The following is a 23,647-nucleotide window of genomic DNA, read 5'->3' on the forward strand; positions in this document are numbered from 1 at the left end:
ACAGGCACCAGAATTTGACGAACAACTGCACTAATAATTCATTCAGGTGTGATCTCATTACACATTAAATTGTGCTTCACTTCCATTGTCAATGCAATTTTAATATTTTTATCTGGGCAATCTCAATTACTCTCCATCTGAAATCATTTTTTACAACGTTTATATCCAGTCTACATTACATATATTATTGCTTTTTTTTCTTTATATTTTGTTATACTTCCATATGTTTACTTAGTTATAATTTTTACTGCACACAGCAAAGGTCACCATTGTTGGACTTTTCTTATCTTGTTTATTTTGGTCCAAGAACACCGTAGACATCCAACAGGCTAATAAAAAAAATTGTCTGATAATCATGGTTGTGAAATATACATTATTGTATATACATTTGTGCTTTACTTTATTAAAATACTTTGATAACTTTCATACAGATGTCAACATAGAGGAGGTAATATCAGGCTATAGCTATAAGTCAACAAATAGATCTTTAGCTGTATAGCCAGTGAGCAAGTTTTCTGGTACAGATACTTAAAGTTTTAGTTTCAAAACATAGAGCAAATACACAGTACTATATGTATACAACAACACAATAATACCGCCAAAAAACTTCATCAGTTTTGGCGTAAAGTTAACATTCACAACACAATGCAGTCGATGCTGACAGAGATACGTAAATAACCTTAAAAACTAAAATAACTGTTCGTATGCAATTCAATAATAATTGAATAGAAAAATACATCCATTAAAATGAGTGACCTACATTTCCTTTGAAAACTGCAAATGAGGAAGTGACCCATCAGTGTGAGACCTTCTGGTGAAGCTCCTCGTGTGGGGTATCTATTTTTTCATCTCTTCCTCATCCTTCTTCTGCGCCTCCTTCCCGTCAGTTTCTGCCGACTGTCCATCCTTGCTTTTGACCATGGCCTTGGCCGTCTTCTTGCCGGCTGTCTTCAAAATGGCTTTGATGCCCAGATTGTCAATGTTGTGTGCAGTCACACCCACATTGATGACTGAGTGGAGAGCCGTGTCTGTGGCGTCGCCGGCATCATTACCGTACCTTCACCACGAACAACACAGTGGAGTTAGGCACGAGCGGTTTGGGGTGAATAACATAACAGAGCTTGTGCAGGGAATTGAAATGCTGCAGCAGCTATGGTGCTTGTTCTGCTGTCTTTTGTGTCAACACACCGTAGTCCAAGAAAAACAAAGTCATATTACACTGTGAAGCGTTTTTTATTAGTAACAAACCAAGGGAAAGGTTTACAGAGAGTATGAACCGCAAGAGCATCACCACCCAACACAAGCACACACTGCAGTTTACATGGAAGAACCCGGAAAGACACACTAGAGGATTAAACTATACCAACTCAAAAAGGAACCCAAAATACATACATATACAGTTTATGTGTTAGCTGTTGCATGAGATTTGGATTATGTCATATTTAGGGTTATTTTCTGACTTGATCTGAGAGTGAAAAGAAATTACATGAGGGTTGAGCAAAGTCAGCATCACAAATATTGTTCCTTTACTCCCCCGTGCATTCATTTGTTGCTGGACATTTTAAGTAGATTCCCTAAGCCCCTAAATCTGAAAAGAAATAGGTGTGAAAGCAGGTCAGTTCCCCGGCATACCAAGAGGAAAGCAGCACAGCAGGCACTACGGTTGTTTTAAGTGTAGATATAGATTCAGAAACGGGCAGAAAACACCACCTACAATTATCAATTAATAAAAAATAAAAGATCAATAAAGGAGAAGATATTGGAAACGCCAGAACTTACTTGTACGTCACAGTTGTGACAGTCTCGGCTGCAACACTCTTGCCCACAAGCTTGGCTCCAGTCTCCAGACTGGACCAAACAGTAGAAAAACCTAGTTTGAGTGAAAAAGAAAAATGTTCAGTACTAAAACAAAAAGATATGAGAGAATGATGTGAGAAAAGAGAGTGTGAGACCATGTATGAGTATATATGAGGTAATATTTCTTTATGCTTGATCCTGAAAAATTGCTGGTCTACTGATATATACCTTGTACACTGCTGACTGCCACAAACTTGGCTCCGTCCATGTTTGAAGCCTGGCCATCTTTGCTCTTCTTCATAGACTCTGGGACCAGCTTGGCGCCATGCTTCTTCACATGGGGCGCCACCTTTTCTGCCACATGTCCAACCACTGTACTCATTCCATTCACTGTGGAGATACACGGTTATAAAATATAAAATATATATACCTATATAGGTATAGAGCAATGTCAATTTACAGCACGTGAAATGAAGTGAAAGAAAAATCGAAGAGCCTCAAGGAGCTATGACGGTTTTCTTTAGCCATGTGTTTGCATCATTATCATCATTTATGTGCAAATTCTGGACCGTTACTTTGGTTTTACAGATGTTGTGTGAGGTGATTTCTAGTTTTGTCTCGCTTCAAGACCTTACCCAAGAACTGGCTGACTCGCACAGCGCCCCCAGTGGCCTGTTGAGCCGCTTGTAGACTTTTGGTGACACCGGGGCTGACCTCTGAGGGGGTTTCCTCAGGCGTGATGTGGTCCCGCATCTTGGCGGCTCCTTTGTGAATGGCCCGACCTGTGGCCTCTGCCCCTTTCACAAACCCTTCACTGAACCGTGTGGCTCCTAAAAACAGAAATAAAAAAGATGCTTGTACAATATTCTCATTGCAGAACTGAATCCTGTTCAGGAGAGCTTGCTGCATCAGTAAACATCGCCCTCTAGTGGTCCTTTATACAGCCTTTGTACAACATTGTGTATTGTTAGTTTCATCAGATTTCTTTTACAAACACACCTGTCAGGATTCCTTGTGCCATCTTCTCACTCCATCCAGGAAGAAGTGGTTTTTCCTTCTCCCCGGTTGCTACCGTCAGTCTTTCTTCCGTGGGACCAAGCGGGACTTTCATACCCAAGTTGATGACCTCTGACCCTGCCCCCTCTGGACCCTGTCACCAAATACATCAAGGCATATGCTAAACAGCCATTATGAAAGGACGCATCATATAATGCATCTAAAATGTGCATACACCCAAACAGGTTGAGTAAAATAAGGTGACCACAAAAATGGGCACGCACAACAGACAGAAACGTTTCTTTCCTGCTGACAGTAAAGCCTGACCTGGATCCTGAGATCAGAGAGCTGCGAGAGGAGGTCATGAAACATCTCTCGGTGGGCAGCGGGCAGCTCAGAGGACAACACGATGCCCACGTAGGACCCCGGCGTCTCCGCCAGGGAGTCAGGGAACATGAAAATCCCCGAGTTGGCCAGCAACACGGGAGTGTCTGCTGTCAGTGGGTACAGCCAGTCGCACACCTTGAAACACACAAAGACAAATAAGGAGGATGGGACTGGTGGAGGGGTCAGGGGTCATCATCACCCATCATGACCAAAGAGCTTGTATTCATTCTAACTGATCACCAGCTGCACTTCATTTAAAACTAGTAACATATCCACCTATATATCACCAGTGACATATATCACTTTAATAATGAAATCCATCATATTTACATTATGTATAAAACAATCTAAAGGCATATTATTTCACTGTTTGTGGAGTAATATACAAAACACAAGATGTAAAGCTTCACATTGATTCGGAAAAAGTTATTTTTGAATTCCATCCTGCCATAAGCTATATCCAGGAATAAACAAATGTGTCTACTCAAAACTAAGTGTTCGATTGCCTTATAGCAGAAGAACACCCAATGGGCTAATGGCTTAAAGAAATTATTTTCTCACACACACACACACACACACACACACACACACACACACACACACACACACACACACACACACACACACACACACACACACACACACACACACACACACACACACACACACACACACACACACACACACACACACATATATATATATAGCTTTGATGCTGTATCGTGCCACTGGTATGCCGTCCACCAAAATGACCCCCGTGAGGGGAAAAAAGGACACTGACTGTCCGGCAGCACAACAGAAGTGCAGAGTCGTCCGTTAATCGGACCATTGTCTTGCAGTGAAACAAAGCAGGGCCAGAATACAGGAGAGCAGCCCACCAGCCAGAGTCATGGGGCAGACTGTCGTCTACTGTGCGGAATAATAAACTCTTTGTGGAGGTGGCAGAATACATGTTTGTGCTTTGCAAGTTTTTATATTGGCTCAATGCAAAAATCATCACAAAGCCCTTTACCTGGCTGAGATTAGGTCCCACCCAGGGTCATTGTGACGGATACAGTCATAAATTAAGATACAGAGATTATGCAACAATATGATCCATTTCTGAGAATACAGACAAAATAGAGAGTAAACATGCTGAAACATAAACACGTCCGATTTGCAAAGGAGCAACCCAATACAAATATATTTGGTTTCATATCACTCTAAGTTATCCGAAACAGAAATAATGTTTTAGTGTAAAGTTAAGGTGTAAAGGCAATAGATTCACTGTAACTGGAAATAAAACAATCGGTCAATTATTTGAGGCAACTGACTGAAAATTAATCTGCAACTATTTGATAAACAACTGATAATTGATCAAACAAAAATGCTTTAAATTCAGATTAACTGAATATCTCTTTTTTTAAGACATTAGACATTATCATTATTTAAAACACTCATCATAACACACTGTGTACTCACGTGTAGGAATGCTGAGGGTCTTCCGGCAGGCGGATCCTTGCTCTCACTGTCAAACGTGATGATTCGTAGGAACCCTGGATTATACAGGGAGCTGACCTGTCCATTTGGTGCCACGAAAAACATCTGCACCCCAGAGGGAACGAAAAGCAGCTCGTTCCCATCTCGCCGTGCTGCTGCTGCTGCTGCTGCTGCTCCGGTCTGCGTCCCTGACCAGAGGCCGGCAGCGGCAGCGGCAGCGGCACCGTAAGCCAGGCTGTGGTGCCCGTCTGTGGGCTTTGGTGTGTACGCTGGAGGCTGGTCCCCTGGGTGAGCCATGGCTACAGTTCCCGGCGCCTCTGCAGGGGGGTTGTATCTGTAGGGCGAGGCGGGGGAAGCAGGTCTGGGAGGGAGTGTAATTGGGATTGTGGCTGTGTTCTGGATGGGAGGCACGGTGGGGTACAGATGATTGAGAGACCTATGGGGAGGCTGGCTGTCAGGAGCCAGGTTTGGATAAAGATCAGGAGGGAGATTCACCAACAGCTGGGGCCCCCGGCCTCCTGCCGTCGACGGAGACGCCTCCAGGTCAGAGAGGTGAGTGTTGACCGTACTCAGAGTGTCCCTCATCCTCTGCTGAAGCCGCCTGGCCGTGTCCCAGGCCACTCCGCGATGCCTCTCCCCGCCGGTGGGAACTTCCACCCCTTGGGTGAGGTGCTGCCGGCCCTTCCTGTAATACTCCAGGGCCCCCGCTCGTTCCCCGGCCCCCTCTGCGGCCAGGCCACGACTCAGGCAGTGGAACGCCGACTCGTACTGGTCCCTGACGAGCAGCAGCTCAGCAGGCTCGGCCATACCGAGGAGCAGGGACTAGAAAAAGAACAGGAGCAAGGCGGAGATCAGAAGTCAGGATAAAATGACCTCTAAAGACTAATACATGTGGACAGCAGTTTCTATTTCTGAGCATTACAACTTCAGTTAGATGGCTGGGAGACAGTTGGGATTAAATAAAGGATGTAAAGAGTAAAGGATGGAGGGACGAGTGTGGAGGTTTGCAGCTAAGCCAGGTGTGGAGATGAAAAGAGGAGTTGGTGGCTTTGAGAGAATGCAAACGCTCCCTGAGCCGCAATACGAGGAAGCAGATGCGTTCAGGTGAGAACTCTGTCCCATCAGGTTTTACCTGAACAACGAGACCGTGAACCTACCTGTGAACACTCTCGGGACGTTTTTCTCTTTCAAATACTTACACATTTACTCTTCACCCGAGTCTTCAGAAACATATGAAACAATAATGAAACAATAACAATCTCCTTTACTTTTTTCAGACAACATTCCGACCACAGGGCAAAAACGATTCCAATGTAAGTTTGACTCACCTTCGGGAAAGAAATACACCAGCAATAAATGAGTGGTCTCAGAGATTCCTTATGATTTCACTTCCTCTGTACTTTCCCAGCTGTGTAAACACCGACACTGTTCATCAATACGCGCTCACTCCTGTTTTTTTTTTTTGTTTTTTTTACCTGAAGTGTCGCAGCGTCACACGAGCGTCAAATCAATCAGACACAAAAATGGCTTCCGGCCAAGCCTTTCAAAATAAAATCGATAGACTGCACGTTGACTGATATTTTTTTTATTTTTTTTTAATACTTGTAGCTTTTCAAAGAGACATAACAGGAAAAATAAAGCTCACAGAAATGCTTGGCCACATTTCAGAATAACAGATACACATGAGTTATGATTTAACATGCATTTTATTTCATTCTATACTGTAAGCAAAAACCTAAACATTTCATACAACTGATGACCTACCAGATCTAAAAGCCTCTATCTGAGAGTATTAACATTTTTGATTCATGACATTGTTTTTTGTGATTGCATAAATGATAAGACCGAAACAAATATATGTATATATATATGTATATATGTATATATATGTATATATATACATAAATAAAGGTACAAATGTGTCCAGATGGGTGTGGCATGTCTGAAACTGGCAGTAGATTCAGTTTTGTGTTTGTTTTGTTCTCAGTCTCATTGTGTTCTGGCAGAAGGGACCTGAAGGGTGGAGCGATGATTCATGGGGAAGGCAGAACAGCAGGTGGAGCGATCGACGCGACACGACAATACCTGTAAATGGACAGACAACAAGACGTCCGTGTGGAGACTCATTAACAACCCAGACTAACTGACTAAACTACATACAAATGACCCTATAAAGTTCTGTTGTTTGAACAAATGGCTTCACCTCGAACTCATGTACTTTCTCCTGATGGCTTGTTGTGGGTGACTCTCTGCACCGATGTGTAGCTTGTGGAGGTCAGTTAGGCAGGGAGTAATTGCAGCCATGGTGTAGCCAGTGAAGGCAGACAAGGAATCAGGCTAAAAGATATGTATAAATAAAGACTTTTAAAAAGACGCTAATGTGATTGTCTTGTGGTGCTCAAAACAATGATCTGGTCAAAACTTACCCAGAGCGAATTGTTTACGGTGTAGGAGGCTAAGCAGTAGGCTGCAGCTGCAACCAGAGATGGGGAGTATCGTAGGAATGGTTGAATTTCCAGCAGGCTTAACTCGGCTACATACTAGAGGCAGAAAAGAAAAAAAAAAATCAAAATATGTTTCAAGGGAAATGGAGAACTGTATCTTCAAAGGGGCAGTGGGCATGAACCTAAAAGTCTGGCTGACATTCGGATTGATGTTACGCACCATGGCCAGGTTCTCTGTGTTGGCACAGACGGAGTGGATGGACATGAAGAGGCGAAGGAACTGGTTTATGGTGGGTGCCGCCATGTCGAAGGCCAGCACTCCCAAGAAGAAATGCTCCATTTGAAGCACCTGCTTCTTAGTGTAGGTGCAGTCGGTGATGTACACAAAGTCCTTCAGCTCCGGGGGTCGGATCTCCTCATATTTTCTACAAGGAGAAAGATCAGACGAAATCGGATTGTAAGTTGACGCTACTACAAGTACAAAATGTTTGGGTTTAAGAAGAAAATAAAGAATGATTGACAGCATCAATGAGAAACATAAGAAACCTAAACGTGTGCTTACGAAGCGATCAGCAACGCCACCGAGCCCACCAACTGCAAACTGCCCCGCTTGACAAACGCTGTGCCGGAGAGAAAGCGGTCCAAGTAGTTAACAGCAAGGTGCAGAGTTTCGCCGCTCAGCTTGTACTCCTGGACGACCTCCGACAGCCAGTCCACCAGGACGACCCGCATGCCGCCGGTGATCTGTGGATGTTTCTCCAAGAGGCCTGGCACTGGCCTGAACCTCAGCTGGCATTGAGAGTCAAAAGCAGTTGTCATGATGAGTTTGCAAGGAAACCGAAGGGAACTACTGTTAACTGTTTTCGTTTTTTTCACTGCACTGGTCGGGGCTCGAACCCGCAGCCTCGGTATAAGAGAACCGACTGCTAGGGGACAGTGAGGAAATATTTACTACCAACATGATACCGACAGTATCATGATCGAGTTGATTCAGTGCCATAGTTCCGGTTTTACGCACCTCACTCTTCCTTAGGTTTTGGTGGATGTCCTCCGCGTATTCAGACACGCACAGCGCCTCCACTGACATTAGGGACTCATCCTTTTCAGACTGCATAGAGGATTCCTGGCATGGGCCTGCGAGAGTGAACAGCAGTTGGGCGATAAACATAAAGGCATAACAAGACAGAAGAAGGAAAACAAAAGTCTCACTGCAGTTTTGACAGATGTTTTTTGTTGAGGGCAAACTCACTTGAATTAAGCTCCAGCAGGATTCTCAAATCGTCATTTTGCAGACCAGCGGTTTGGGTATAAAGGCCGTCTGACTTCACTTCTTGACCAGAGGTGGAGAGAACAACTTCACAAGCCTCTTCGACATGGACATCATAGCCTGAACTGGAGGTACAGGCAGGAAAGGTGTGCTGAGAGCTGCCCGAGAGCGAACTGTGTTTGGACTGTTGGCTTCCCTGCTGAGAAAAATGAGCCACAGTGATTGCCACACGAAATTTGAGATGTAAATGTTCTGCGACGGGGGAAAAATTAATTGAACTGCACCTCCTCCGTGCGTCTCTCCCGTACCTTGCTGAAGGATCGACCATGTTGCTCGTTTTCTGACAAGACACCGAGCACTGCCCGCTGCTTGGGCCTCTGGGCCTGTGGTGCATCCGCTCTACTTGCAGGTGGGATATTTTCTTTGTCAACAGGACTGCCGCGACGGGCATTTGTGCAGAAGTTCATCTTTAGGCAAGGAAATGGGGAAATATGGAATTAAAAAAAAAAATTTGAATAGTTGCCAGTGTGGTCAAAAGCAAAAGCAAAATAACAACATTCGAATAACTTCAAGGTATAAATCAAGCACCTAAAAACACAGACCATGTGTCAGTCCCCTATACAGTATGAACAGTGGGTCAGGACCCCAAGGTATTTGCAAGATCAGATGTGAGGGGCTGCAAGATGTTGAAAATTACAGGCAATTAAAAATGAAGCACATTGTAATTACTGATACAAAAATGATGTACATCTTTTCTTCTTCAAATATGTGGTTTGGTTGTGAACTGCTGGGTTGATTAATTCTTCAGGCCTCGAAAAACTATTCAAATTGAAACTGGGGGAAAAAAAACATCACTCATAGCAACTCAACGATATACAGCATGTAACCCCTAACAACCAATCAGGAAGGAAAACGTTGGAAACCGTGGTTCTCCCGACTAGTGCATTCAAAGATATGGGTATATATATATATATATATATATATATACCCTGATATAGATATATATATATATAGATATATATATATATATTGAAGTAAACTCGTTGTAGTTTTGAATCAGCACATTTGGGGATATAGACTGGGAAGGAAAAAAAAATCACCTTGAATGACAATCGACTGGAGACGTTAAAGATGACGTTTAGAAACAAACGTTGGTCTGAGAAACGGGAGGCACGAGTCTACTGTTAAGACAGGAACTAAAACAAAGCTGCAGTCTGAGTGCATCACTCTCGGTGCAGCGCGGAGCAACGATGCTTTATGGCGAGATTCAAAAAATTAAAAATTTAAATTAAAAACGTCGTGGATCAACCTGCAGAACTCACCATGATCACGACGAGTCGGTTGACAGTTGGACGTCACGGGGGTGGGGGGGGGGTGTGTGTGGGGTGTGGGGGGGGACTTGTGCACCGACGAGCCGAGCAGATCACCACCAACTTTCTTCCAGGACGAACAGCGACCTCTCGCGTCTGCTCCCTGGAAGTCCGCGCAGCGGGGCAGACTTTTACCTCACGGCTGAATCAGCTGTTTGCCTCCCAACCGTCGCTTCGTCCAACCAGGAAGCAGAAGATAACGGTCGACGTCAGGAAACGTTTAGACCGATTTTTTTTTTTTTTTTTTTTTGGTGGATGAAACAATACGTCATTTTATTCTATGTGCAGCAGAACATTTTGGGTGGATGTTCTGAACTATATTTGAAAAAAGACTGGACATTGGAGAGTAACAAGTGATTTTATTATTAGGACGATTTGGCATTCCCAAGAAGATATTGGATTGAATAAAAATTGAAATCAAGAACTAAATCTTTTTAAATGCGTCATATTTCTAGCACAACAAAACATTGTAAACCGTACAGACCAAGCGCAAAACCATCTGCTTGTTTTAGCAGAGAACTCGACCGCATCTGACCGTAGAGTTTCCATCACTGGGAGCTGTTCCAGGGTTTGTATCAGAGATTTGGATTTGATGTCCTTGTCGAAGCAGTGCCAAAAAATGTTTATCATTGATTTCACTGGTATTGTATCACAAATCTGGATTTTCCTCTAAAGCTGATAACATGCGCTTGACTTCAATTCCCCCTCGAGTATTCAGGATGAAAGCAATGTGTTGCCGCTGAGTAAATGCCTCCTCAGCTGGGGTTTAACGGTGAACAGCATTATTTACACCATTTCTCAGAAGTGTTGCCTTTTGTTGTTCCTGTTACTGGAGCTGTTCGGTTGGACCCGATGACAAGAGGAGTGGCAGTGATTCAAAACAGGCTCATGCGAAACAGGAACACAGTCCATGGCAAAGATCAGCAGCAGATAACACACTAACAGCCACAGAGGAAAACACAAGAGGCGAATCATCCTGTGGATCTGCTTACGCAGTCTGTATTAACAGAGGTGTAGAGATTACACTGTAGTTCTGAACTTACGTACCTGTAACAGCAAAGTCTTGTCTTTTTCACCAGTTTCTCCAGTTTCTAATGGGCCTTGTTAGTCTCCTAGTTGAGAGGAAATACATGATGGAGTAGAATGATGAGCAGAAAACTTTTACTAGACAACATAACAATAATATGTGAGTCACAACTACATTATTAGTTTTTTGGGGGGGTTTTTTAAGCACAAAAATTGATTATATGCCAAGTATTTAAACTATCCAATTTACACATTCCACTAAATGAGGCATTTAAGATTGATCAAAATAGATATTGCTGAGAAAAAGGTCAATCTACATTGAGATTTGTAGTCTTGAGTAAAGAGCAGCCTACTGACATCCTGCAAGTTCTCCATTGTCCATTAGATGGCAGGCTTCCTCTTCAGTGGCCACAACCGGGTGTTTTTCATCAGCAGTGAAGTCGAGCGGACTTTTGACATGTTGTCATGTCAAATAACCATTTAGGAGCTTGTCAGATTGTGTCAGCACAGCCGGACCTCCAGGCTACAGCCTCAACGAGCAAAATTACAGGAAAACGTTTTGGATAAATGTAAAAACTGATCCTATGACTTCGTGACCCTGTTGTATCCAATTTAAAAAATATATATTTTTAGAAATGATCACACGGGATGGAGATGGTGCAAAGGGGTGAAATACTCAGCTGGTTTGAATACCGAACAGACTCGGACTCTAACTTAAGTGTGCATCTTTCTTTGACTGGAAATCACGGAGCTGTTGCCTTTTTGTCTGATACTATTAATGTCATCATTATCGTCACAGCAAAAACTACAGGAAGAATACCAAAGAGGTATAGAAACTTGGGAGGATCCAGGGGCATTAACTGCTTTCTTGTCTTGATGCTGCCTCTTCTACTGAGCAGCTCCAGTGGAGCAACGGGGGGATTAAGGATTCCAATTTGCAACCTTTTGGCCACAAGGCTGCTTCTTGAAACTGCTGCCAACCGTCACTCTTAATACTTTACTGACCAGGCTCACTTCACTTTTCTGACTTCGTGACTACTGCACGTCAGTCCTTGTGTCAAACTCTTGAATTCAAACATCAATCAACTTGCTCTATTATTATGGTAGGACTAAATGTTGTCATGATAATCCTACAACTCCGTTGACAGTGTAATATTAATAGTTTGCAACTAGAGGGAGTATGATTCTATAGTAAAACTGTGCGGTAGAGGACCTGATGCTAATTTAATAGTGGGAAAACAGCAGTAAAAGGATACATTAAATTAAACAGCTGTACCTCATGTGAAATTAAAATCAACCATGTCAATAATTACGCCTCCTGGTCCAATACCGAAATTACATTTGTAAAATGTATTTTTCATATCATGCATTATTGCCCAGAATATTGGTACTGCAGAGCAAACATGACTTAATAGCCTATTTTATTTAAACTAAATAAAAATTTGTTCAAACTTTTTTTTTTCCTCAGTCCTACTGAATCTGCTTAATATGCAGCGGCTGTTTGTGTTTTTTAGGTGTGTACAGCATATTTTCCCAACCACGTGTAGCTGGTGTGTAATTTCACAGTTTGCGGAACTGAAAAATATGTACAGTATCAATACCCGTTGCTCCCAACGCTGAGAGAAACAAATACAGAGGAAAAAAAGGGAGATGAAGAAAAGGAAGGTTCAGTGAGTAATTTTCTCTCCCACAGAAATGAAGCAATGGAACTTTGTTCTACCGCTGAACTGATGAGAATAATCATCGTCAATATCTGTATCTGTATGTATATATCTATATCCTAATCAATAGTGTTCACACTGTGCTGAGAGGAGATACTCACGGACACATTCATACTTACAGGCAAAAACACAAACACGGCGGCTGCTCTTGGGCACAGCGTCTCTCCGTCTTCCTCTCTTTGCATCCCTCTTCCTCATTTCCGTTCAGTCCCTAAGCAGATGCAGATTGCTTGTGACAGATAGCGTTGGGCTGGTGCCATTTCATTAGGCGTGATGTATCGCCGTTGACAGGCTTGGACCAGATGGGCCGGGAGTCTGAGCATCATCACCTCCGAGACACTGTGCCATTCAGGAGAATCCTCCCAACTGAGGATGGTCTCACGTCTCATCTCTCTGCAGCACTTTCACCCGTAAGTGTTGCCCCTGTTGGATGAGATAACAGCTGAGATTGTCTCCCACCCTGAGCTGAAAAAAATACTCCATCTGTGTTCGTTCAAAGTAAAAGGTGAAAGAGGACAGCGAGAAGAAAAGGCCTCCTGATCTCATGTGGTTTATCCATGTTGAACAGGAATTTCCCACCAACTTTAGCAGGAAGAGAAGTAGATCATTAACTGGTCATGATTGGATTCAAATATAAGAATCACAGTCAAATGACTTGAGTCTCTTAAGTGGAACTATTTTGTGATACTAGGTGGCACATATGAGCTGTTTTCGGACATGAAGGAGTATTTTCGATCACATATGAGATCTTTTTCCGAGTCAGACAACAGCAGGGACATTTCTCTGGGGACTGGCAGGAAATGTTCCAGAAAATGTGTAGAGCAACATTTGTACGTTCTCACAAACAGCCCCTCCGGAAAAGTTCGGGAAAAACTTCCTATTATCATGTAGCACTTTTCTCTTTTCAGCCGCCATTTCCCCCACAATCCTCCAGTGATTCCACTCCCCATCATCCGTCTGACAAGGTCCCTTAAATAATCATGACAATCATCCAGCAAGGTTGGTTAATTATTTGGGAAGTCACACTCAGATCATTGCAACTTATATTTGCAGCTCAGGATCCTTCTGTTGATTAGTCGATATGTGTGTGTGTGTGTGTGTGTGTGTGTGTGTGTGTGTGTGTGTGTGTTTGTGTGTGTGTGTGTGTGTGTGTGCTGGACAAAAACACTGTTAAACCCTTCACTTACTTTGTTAGAATCATAAACACTGCTACAAAGCAGTGGGTCCTGATGGGTTGAAGGCTGACAAGCAGCATGCTTTGACTCTAAAACAGCGCTGCAATCAGCACTTCAGAAATCGGAGCTATCAAGGTGACGTGAGACAAAAACAGAGCTGCAGAGAGGCCAAATCATCTGTGCCAAACTGCAGGGGCATCAATGTACTGCAAAATTATTTACCACGTGGAGGGGAAGAACTCTGAAACCCCTGACAAACAACAACAACAACAACAACAACAAACTGCATCAAATATGAGCGGCAGTGATCACAGGTTCAAAATAACCAACAGGCAATTTGTCTATCTGTAAAACTGAGAGCCGCTTATGCCGCTCAACTCGGGACGACACAACGCATGCGCACGCGCACACGCACACGCACACAGACTGTTAAATCATTCTGTAACCAGAGGGCACCATTTCATGGAATAACAGAGTATGTCACAATAATGCCACAAACCTTTGATGCAACTTTAATTGTTTACTTTTCCGCTGTAAAAAAAATGTTTTCAATTAATTAACTATTCCGAGTAAATCAAAGAGGAAGACAGCGAGAGAAAGAGAAAGAAAGAGAGAGAGAGAGAGAGAGAGAGAGAGAGATAGAGAGGGGGGAGAAAGAAACATGAACCATTTCATAATCACAGAATGACTGAAGTGTCAAAAGGCCACAAAGTGACTCTGTAATTACACTGAAAGACAAAGTGTTGCGTCGTTGCCTTGTGTAATCTACACATGCTACTAACTCAGACACCAGATATTTCCCCCCGTCTCTCCCTGCCTGAGCCACGGAGCTTATGAATTATGAATGTCTGAAGAGTAAGGGATTTTTAAAAAAATTTTATTTGCAATTTAAGGGCCTCAAATCTTTTGGTGCACTAAATTATTCATGTATTCAAATGAATCTGACTTTAAGGACATATTCCCCCCCCCCTTTCTTCTTCTCTTTCATGAATTTAGAGTGCACCCTTCAGACGGATAGGTTAGAATTAGTGGTAAAGGTTTTAGCAGAATAGTATTTTGAAAAGGTTTCAGTCCTCTTTGGGGTTTTTTACTTTTTGGTACATTGCTTCTCTGGGGGGGGTTTTGGGGGGATTGTGTTGATATTGCGTCGCCATCTCTCTCATTGTTATTCCGGACAGCCCCTCGCCCGTCAGGCTGCTGTAACGTGTGTCAGTGTAGGAGTGCGTCGCTCACTCACGGCTCCGTGCCCTCCGATCTGTGGAGATCATTTTGATTGACACTGCAATGAGACGAAAAGCTGTCAGATATTCCGATTTTTTTCCAGATACAAAACTGAATATCACATTAAATTCTGCACAATATCTTGCAGGCATTGGGCAAAATGTGTTGAGCTCTACGTGTTTCTTCACGATGAGGGATGCAAAGATCCCTTTCTACTGCGGTAAGGAGGAGACTAGTGAAACAGTGAGCTTTCCTGTGCTCTTCAGTCTTACATTACGCTCTGCAGAGCCTCTCTCTCTCTCTCTCAGCGGGGTGCTTTGCAAATTGGTTCAGATTACTTGACATGTAAAGCAAATCGGGCACTGCGTCTAAAAAAAACATCTAACAACTGATATCTTGACACTTTCCTGTGTGTTATCGTAAAGTTTAAAGATGTTACCACGAGCTTAGCTCGAGTGTGCTTGTGTCAAAATCCCTCCCAACACCACACTTCTAACCCAAATAGTCCCCTCCCTTGTTGCTGCACGCACGTCGCAGCCTCATTAACATGCAGTGCAGAGACCGGTGTCCTCGCAAGGGCAGCGCTGGGATGGCACGGAGTCAGAACGGGGCCGGGATATCAGGGAATGACACGGAATCGGCGGCCACTTCTTCGCCTTCTGGGATTAGTGACAAAAGCCCAGCTGAGGCCAAAGCTTTTATCTCCATCCCGCAGTCCTCCAAACACACACACACACACACACACACACACACACACACACACACACACACACACACACACACACACACACACACACACACACACACACACACACACACACACACACACACACACACACACACACACACACACACACACACACACACACACACACACACACACACGCGCACACACACGCGCACACACACGCGCACACACACACACACGCGCACACACGCGCGCACACGCGCGCACACACGCGCGCACACACGCGCGCACACACGCGCGCACACACGCGCGCACACACGCGCGCACACACGCGCACACACGCGCACAAAAGGGAGGGCTCATTATCACTTGAGTTTTCACAGACAAGCACATGTACTCACGCAGTATAAGCTCTGCTAAACATATTCCCTCTTTAGGAAAATAAGGAATGGGGTCTGTGTGTGTGTGTGTGTGTGTGTGTGTGTGTGTGTGTGTGTGTGTGTGTGTGTGTGTGTGTGTGTGTGTGTGTGTGTGTGTGTGTGTGTGTGTGTGTGTGTGTGTGTGATCTGTAAGTGTGTGTTTAGAGGTCAGGGGGGACAATTATTAGAATAACTACATGATGTGATGAATGTTTCTTGCCTCCGTCCTTGGTTTCTCCCTCAGCACCCGTCAACACCAGGGAAACTGCCAAGAGCGTCTCATTTAAATATTTATCAACATTTGTTTTTCCTTTTGGATGGTTCGGAGGATTGAGAAGAAATTCACAAACACAGATACATGCATCAGATGAATCCCAGACCTCTCCACGTGGCTGTCAAATTTCTGTGTGAAGTGCACATGAATAGCAGCCATGTGATGTTTGCGCACGCTGGGTTTGGATGTGAAATAAAGTCATCGCCTTCTTATCTCTGCTCTGGCTGTTCACCCCTGCTGCCGTTACCCTCTGGTGTCTGTGTCAGCGGGGCAGATGGCAAAAAGACAGGGGCATCTGCCCAGGGGGAGGTGCCTTTCTCCCCTTCACAGAGCAGGGACAGGTGTCATCTGCCCACGTCTGCCACACAATTAACACTTTCATGAATACCATTAAAGCGTTAACAATCTCTCAGGTTTGAGATTCACAGTCACGCACAAAACGTGATTTTGCTCAGAAGACACTGATTCTTATTTGGAGCGTTTCATTCCAAATTTAGTCACCCACTAGAACGACCAAAGCAAAGCACTTTCAAGGGGTCGGCTCACCCGAATGACAAAAGATGTTTTCTCAAATGGAACAACAGTAACATGATTTATTTTTCCAGAAAAGACATGGCAGCACTAGAGACGTACTGTATTTAGTGTCTCTGATGATCCTTTGACTTCTCCTCTAGCGCCACCAGTAATCCAGCCACTAGTAATGAACTTTATTTATATAGCACTTTTCTTAATGTTACAAAGCGCAAAGAATAAAACAATGAAAAAATAGATCGATAAAATAGATAATATGATATAAATAAATAAATGGAATTGTTGGTGTACATATGAGCAAATAGACATAAATTGTAAAAGCTCTCACAAAGAGACAAGTTTCAAGGTGTGATTTTAAAGAAGCCAGATACGAGCTCAATGGGAGGTGGGTTCTGAAATGCGGGGGCGCCGATAGCAAAAGGTCCTAGGTCAACTACTTTGGCAAATGACCAAATACTGCATCACATCCTCATCCGACCTCCGCTGCAGGTGAGCATGCTAACATGCTAAGCTAAGATGGTACATGTTTGCCTGCTACTCTACGCACACACCGACGCCAACACTGCTTGTTTGTAGCAACTCCACAAACAATATATATTCAGATGCTTCACAGAGACGGTCTTCTTTCTTTTCTCCTTTTTTCTTTTTTTAAATATCATCAGTGCTGCCAGCACTACAAACAATCCCACCTCCACTGTGCTGGGGATGGAGGCAGGAGCTGCAGATGCATATTTCAAAACCTGTCCAAATAAATTCAAGAAAATCCTCATGGCTGGATATACTGTACCGCTTCGAGATGAGTGCGATTTTTTTTCCTTGAGAATTTTTTGGGGGGGGAACTAAACTTTTCATAAGGAGTCTGTGGTGTTGAGTCATCCTTTGGCATTTGGCTCACCGATCTGTTGAGCTTTCGAGAATACGTTCATGAATTTCAGATATCTTGTATTCCTGCTCAAACTTTATAGAATGCTTTTTTGATACATTTTTGTTCTTTCAGTGAGGGGGAACTAAAGGAAAAGATAAGAGCTTTAAGATGAAGGGAGTCACGCAGAGCAGTGCTGAGAGACCGGGAGGTGTTAAAGGCCGTTCCTTTATCTCGGGGCGACCCTTTTCCCGTTCATCTGCCGGTCTGGGGTGTCATGTGAGCAGCTCAGCCTGCCGCTGCGTCGACAGCCTGTTATTGCTCTCCACTGGATACCGTCTGCTGACGCAGTTTGCTCTGAGAGCAGAGAGCGAGGCTGTGCATCTCCAAACAAAGACTAAAAACGGATGACAAATGAAGTCCTCAATTTTAATCACACCATTTATCCAGCCAACTGCACGTCCATTGATTTAGCCCAATTGTCTGCCCAACAACTCGACTAATTATTGAACAGCTGAACTGTGAGCAATGTTTGCTCAATGAAAATGAGAATACATCAAAAACAACCCCCACACACACACACAGGCACAGATTTGCCTGTTGATGTGATCATTATTCAAAGGTGACGAGCAGCGGAGACAAACAGGGGAGGGTGGAGACAGAGGGAGGGGGAGAGAGAGAGAGAGGATGGGATTAGAGTGAGCACTACTCCCTCTCTTCTTTCCTCTTCACCACTTCTCCAGCAAAAAAAACCCCACCAGTGTCATTCATTAGTTACAGCCTCTCAGTTGCAGGCCCTGTGTGCACGTTCCCCTTTAGATGTGAGCCTGTACCCACAGAGAGGGTCCGCGTCTCACACTGTCTGCTCCGCCTGCCGTAGTGCCAAGGTTGTGTGTCTGAGTGTGTGTGTGTGTGTGTGTGTGGGTCACACTGAATGACAGGAAAGGAGAGAGAGAGAGAGAGAGAGGCTCATATAGAAGATCTCGGGGGCAACAGATCTGTTTTGCTCGGCTGAAGGACCAAACACAACGGGATGGATTTCTGCACGACGTGAGCACAAGCGAGGGACGGATCCCTCACACATTTAAAAAAGAAGAAGAAAAAAAAGGTCTGTAACTCTTCCTTTTTTTCCCACAATTTCACATGTGTGTGATGCTTCAGGCGGCTTTTTATGAATTGTTTGCAAACGGTCTGTAAAACATGGGCGACAGATCGGGGATGGTGTTAATCTGCTCTGTGAGACAGTGCGTTCCTGCTGAATACAAAAAAAAGAAGAAGAAAAAAGCATTATTCACCTGAAAATTAATCAAACTCCTTTCGGTTGCCAGAAACTTAATTCAGTGATTTATCACCGCTTGCAGAGCAGAAGCGAGAAAACAAACGAGGGAGAACGACAGAGAGAGGGAAGACATACAGTACAGTCAAAAAGGGAAAGATGAAATAGTGAAGTGAAGAGAAAGATAAACGCTCCGGGACTTATCAGCAGTTGCAGCGTGCGGTAAACAAGGTTAATGGTAGGGGGAATAATTCATGTGTACTTTCGTTCGGCAACTTTGGTAATGAGCGGGCTTCCAGGGTGACAGTTGATAAAAGGAGGGAAGGAGTGAGTAATGAGAGGAGTAATTGTTCGGCCAGACAGAGAGAGAGAGAGAGAGAAAAAGGAAGAGGGCAAATGAGCGTCCTTTCAGGCCAGTAGGAAGAAGAGCAGGGTTTGTTTGTGCTTTAGACGACTTGTGACTCACCCTGCTCATCCTAATATACACAAAGGCAGAATGAAATGCAAAAAAAGTAAGGGTTTACGAGGGGATTTATTTGTATATTATTATTATATTAGTATTTTTACTAGAAAAAAAAAATTATGATGTGATTTTTGCTGGGGGTCGGCAGCAAACACGCATGTTCCCCTTATATGTCTGGAGAACATGATTTGAGAGCAGGCCTTCATGGGGCATTGTGACACATCCCACCTTTGTCAAAGAAATAAAATAAAGGCATTGCAGCTCCTGCAATTTTGATATTGCACTTGGTCATATTGCGATTTCAATGATATTTTTGATTAATTATTCAGTGTGAAAATGAGCTGCACTTAGACACAAAGTCGGTATCAAATTAACAGCACTCAGAAGTATCAGGAGTAATTATCAGATATGAGAACGAGGTGTAAAAACACACTTCACCGCAGGGAGGGAGGGAGGGAGGGAGGGACACACGGACACGGACACACACACGGACACACACACACACGGACACACACACGGACACACACACACACACACACACACACACACACACACACACACACACACACACACACACACACACACACACACACACACACACACACACACACACACACACACACACACACACACACACACACACACACACACACCAAAGCAAAAGGGAGGGCTCATTATCTAAACTGGCCACTGACCAAAAAACCCCCATCCAACACTTCGTTTTCGTAACGATCACCGCTTCTCACTGTCTGCTGTGGTTTCAGCTCATGTTTCCTTTCAGTCAGTCATCATACACCTTTTGGAATATCTCTTTGAGATCTCATTCCAGTTTTGACCTTTTGAGATTCCTCACGTTCGTGCACTGAATAGGTGAGGGATTCGCGTGACAGCTGAACGGTGGCGCTCGTCCCTCGGTGGCGCTGTGAGTGCACTCAGGTGTGCAATGGTGAGATTTTGTCATTCAAATGTATAAGGCGATGACTAAAAACATTAGTTTGTTGTTTTCCCATTTGTACAGGCTCTTTGATTAAACATTGAAGTAAACACGGACACAATCCAAACCGGGGAGAAATAGTACGTTTAAACAAAAGCATGAAAGTGGTTCAAGACTTCCAGACAAATGCTGAAACATTACCGTCGTCATGATTTCCTCATTCCTGCGTATCTCTGACCTCTCTGCAGGTTATCTGTGGTATTTGGGTCTGCAGAGGCGATTTGGAATTCATGTGGTTAAGCCGCAGGTCTGTTTTCAGCCGATCTCGACTCAGAATATGAGAAACTTAATGTGTTTGAAATTCAGGCTACACTTATCTCCTGGCAATCTGCTGTTTGAACTGAAACTGTGCATGTGCGTGCGTGTGTGTGTGTGTCTTCTTTTTTTTTTTTACATATGGCCATGCATGAGAATTAATATCACTTGTATTTCTGCTACTGGCTCAGCTCTCTCAGTTTTTGTTTGGGCATGTGGTGTGAATACAGTATGAGAAAGCGCACGCGCACACGCACGCACACACAGAGGGAAGAATACGGACCAAATGCCATGACATTTTGTCACATGGATCTAGTCCATTATTCATGAAGTGAAGAGCTCACAGTAGAACTGAACAGACAACAGAATATCTCTCTCTGGGAAGTTTGGGTATGAGCAAATATTTGCATAAGCTGCATGCACGGACTGTAAAAAAACCCCCAGTAATTGCCAGGTCTACTTTCCATCATGAAACGAGAGCTCAAGCTTTAATTGGAAACAGTGGCGAGTATATGGCTGTCTATGTTTGGCCCTGAAACGGACAAACGATTGTGAATAGTTTATAAAAAGCTTTATGCAAAAAGGATCACACGCGATGACTCTTCTTCTATTCTATTGATAGATGTAATGAAACTCCATGAGTACCAAACTGTGCAGAACACACACAGAACAGTGGGAGCGTGAAAAGATTATAAGGAGATGATTAAAAAATGAGGGGAGGGTGGAGGGCGAGGAACAGATTGAGAAAGTGGAGCAGAGGAAGCTACGCGGCACAAAGTCTCAGGAGGAGTTTGGCAGACGTCGTGCCACTAACGGCAGAGTTTGATCTGGACAGGAGGGAGCTTTGAGAGGCAGTCGAGGCCGCATGCCTTCAGATGCAGCCGGGTGGTGGACAAATTATGCTCAAGCCAAGATTTAGCAAAGGTGGACCAGAAACAGAAGAAAGCTTGAGATGTTCCACTACCATTTTACCCCTTACTGATACCTGGATGCCATAATAATAATAGACCTTAAAAGTTTTAAACAGTACAGTAACAGTCTAAAACACTGCAACAGCAACTTCAACACTTGATAAATCTAGAAAAAAATAACAATTTCTTTCGAAAAACTGTCAATGTGCAGCCACAGTTTAGAAAAATTAAAACACCTTAAGTCTAGGGCTGCAACTAACGTTACTTTTCATTATTGATTAATCTGCCGATTATTTCCTCGAATAATCGATAAGTTGTTTGGTCCATGAAATGTCATTAAATGGTGAAAAATGTTGAATGTACTTCCCAAACGCCCAAGATGAGGTTTTGTCCACACACCAAAGCTATTTAGTTCACTGTCATAGAGGAGCAAAGAAACCAGAACATATTCACATTGGGTAGCTGGATTTTTTTCATAAAAACAAATTGAGCCGATTAATCGATTATCAAAATAGTTGCCGATTCATTTCGTAGTTGCAGCTCTACTTTAGTCTGTATCTTTCACAGTAGCAGTATACAACAATATACTGTAGTACACCTCGCCGTTTTACTTGTGGGACTTTCCAGCGTGAAACATTACGGCCAAATTGCTGACATCTTCTCTAGCTCTGGGTAACAAATGCACTACCGGAAATCACTTCTTCTTCGCTGCTCTATAAACAGGGCAGGGGCCGTACAGTGCAACTGCTGTTTTGGAGCGGCAAAGAAGAAGTGATTTCAGTTTTTCCTGGGTGAAACAACTACTTTATTGATGTGGTATCGGATTGGTGCGTAGATTCACGTACTCGCCGATGCACGATCTGGCATCTTCTGCAGCATCAGAGGTATTTCTGATACTGGAATCGGAACATCTCTAATGTAAAGAACAAAACTCAGAAAAAAAGAAAGAAATTTGCTCAAGGCAGCCTGGTTTGAAGAATGTGCAGTCGATTACGAGGCTATTAAAAGCACTTGACAGAGCAGAGGGTGCACTGCTGACTTTGAAAACGCTGAAACATGTAATCAGAAAAAAAGAAAGAAAGAAGTGAGAGTGAAAAGCCAGAGCACCTCAGCGAGAGCCCATTGAGGAGCTTCGGGCCGGGGGGGTCGGGAGAGAAGCAGGAGGATAAGTGAGGCTGAAAGGCTGAAAAGCCTCAAAACACCTGAACTCTACAGCGATCGAGGGGCAGCCACTTCTCTGTTCAGTTGTTAAAAGAAGGACAGAGATGCGAGTGAAGTCAAGCAAATTCAGGTTAAAGAACTCTGAACACCTGTAAGGCCATCGCCCTTTGCCAGTAAGAAGCTACTGTCACTTTCCATTACCCTGGTGTCCAGCTGTGAGCGGCCTTTCATGCTTTCTAAAGACCTCGTCTGCTCAGAGGGAGGAGCAGCCCTCTCGAGTAAACCCTAAAAACTGTGGCGAGCTCAACTTACAGCATCTGCGGACGCCTGACAGAGCAAACAGAGCAGAGCTTTAGAGTCGCTGTAGAGGACAAAGACTCTACTGCTCTTCTTAATTACAAAATCCTTTTTTTGCCAAAATGTATGGTCTTTTAAAAAAATCTGACCAAAATCAGACCCAATTCTAAGGGGTTTCCACTGAGTACTGAAGTGACAACTCTTGCTTTTGTTACAGACTGGACTTGACTGATGAATGTTAACATTTATATACATTTATTTTTTTCCCCCATTGTGAGGCGTAATTAAGACCTAAGGTCTCCCAAGACCCAGAGCAGAAGATTAGAGTAAAGCCAGAACTGAAATTAATCCAGGCTCTTGTTACGGAGACTCTAGAAGAAATGAGATTACAGCACAGAGAGAGAGAGATAAAAAAAATTCAAAAAAAGAAAGCAGCATGGCTGGATATCAGCATTGAATCCCCCAATCTGACTTCAATTCACAGGACTCGGGAGCTTGAGCGGGTTGTCCACTTACCCGGGGAGTCTGTTGTTCAATTCCCGGCTCCTCCAACCCACATGGCGAAGTCCTTTGGGCAAGGCACTGAACCCAGAACTAAACCCCAAAGATATAGAAGCACAGTGTGAATGGGTG

The 23,647-nt window shown here is 43.8% G+C and overlaps 3 protein-coding genes across 7 annotated transcripts in view; 1 reads left to right on the forward strand and 2 right to left on the reverse strand.

The window, feature by feature from the left end:
- Positions 1-118: 118 nt before the first annotated feature.
- The window catches only part of sparta (spartin a), a 26,381-nt gene continuing 2,852 nt past the window's right edge, over positions 119-23,647 (reverse strand). For 3 of the 5 annotated variants that reach the window (XM_035625613.2, XM_035625614.2, XM_035625612.2), the window contains 9 exons: positions 23,531-23,608; positions 12,607-12,910; positions 4,642-5,481; positions 3,121-3,315; positions 2,797-2,947; positions 2,433-2,627; positions 2,026-2,187; positions 1,780-1,870; positions 119-1,057 (listed from right to left, as the gene is read on the reverse strand). In XM_035625613.2, coding sequence (XP_035481506.2) covers positions 838-1,057; positions 1,780-1,870; positions 2,026-2,187; positions 2,433-2,627; positions 2,797-2,947; positions 3,121-3,315; positions 4,642-5,481; positions 12,607-12,672 — 1,920 coding nt within the window. In that variant the 5' untranslated portion in view covers positions 12,673-12,910; positions 23,531-23,608 and the 3' untranslated portion in view covers positions 119-837. Of the gene's footprint in view, positions 1,058-1,214; positions 1,589-1,779; positions 1,871-2,025; positions 2,188-2,432; positions 2,628-2,796; positions 2,948-3,120; positions 3,316-4,641; positions 5,482-5,987; positions 6,167-12,606; positions 12,911-23,530; positions 23,609-23,647 lie in introns of those variants that run through there. The other 2 variants (XM_035625616.2, XM_035625615.2) reach the window with 2 other exon arrangements.
- Positions 6,347-9,776, reverse strand: ccna1 (cyclin A1). The gene is made up of 10 exons (XM_035625619.2): positions 9,693-9,776; positions 9,471-9,526; positions 8,679-8,837; positions 8,353-8,569; positions 8,122-8,237; positions 7,666-7,892; positions 7,324-7,528; positions 7,086-7,199; positions 6,863-6,996; positions 6,347-6,744 (listed from the first exon to the last, which is right to left on the reverse strand). Exons 3-10 carry the CDS (start codon positions 8,835-8,837, stop codon positions 6,693-6,695), a joined length of 1,224 nt encoding a protein of 407 aa, XP_035481512.1. The 5' UTR covers positions 9,471-9,526; positions 9,693-9,776; the 3' UTR covers positions 6,347-6,692.
- Positions 18,378-23,647, forward strand: part of LOC118300817 (serine-rich and transmembrane domain-containing protein 1) — a 10,966-nt gene continuing 5,696 nt past the window's right edge. Inside the window, exon 1 of the mRNA XM_047329064.1 lies at positions 18,378-18,765. The gene's annotated coding sequence lies outside the window, so the exon portion shown is untranslated. The remainder of the gene's footprint in view (positions 18,766-23,647) is intronic.

Source organism: Scophthalmus maximus, chromosome 2, assembly GCF_022379125.1.
Source record: "Scophthalmus maximus strain ysfricsl-2021 chromosome 2, ASM2237912v1, whole genome shotgun sequence".
Classification (NCBI taxonomy): Eukaryota; Metazoa; Chordata; class Actinopteri; order Pleuronectiformes; family Scophthalmidae; genus Scophthalmus; species Scophthalmus maximus.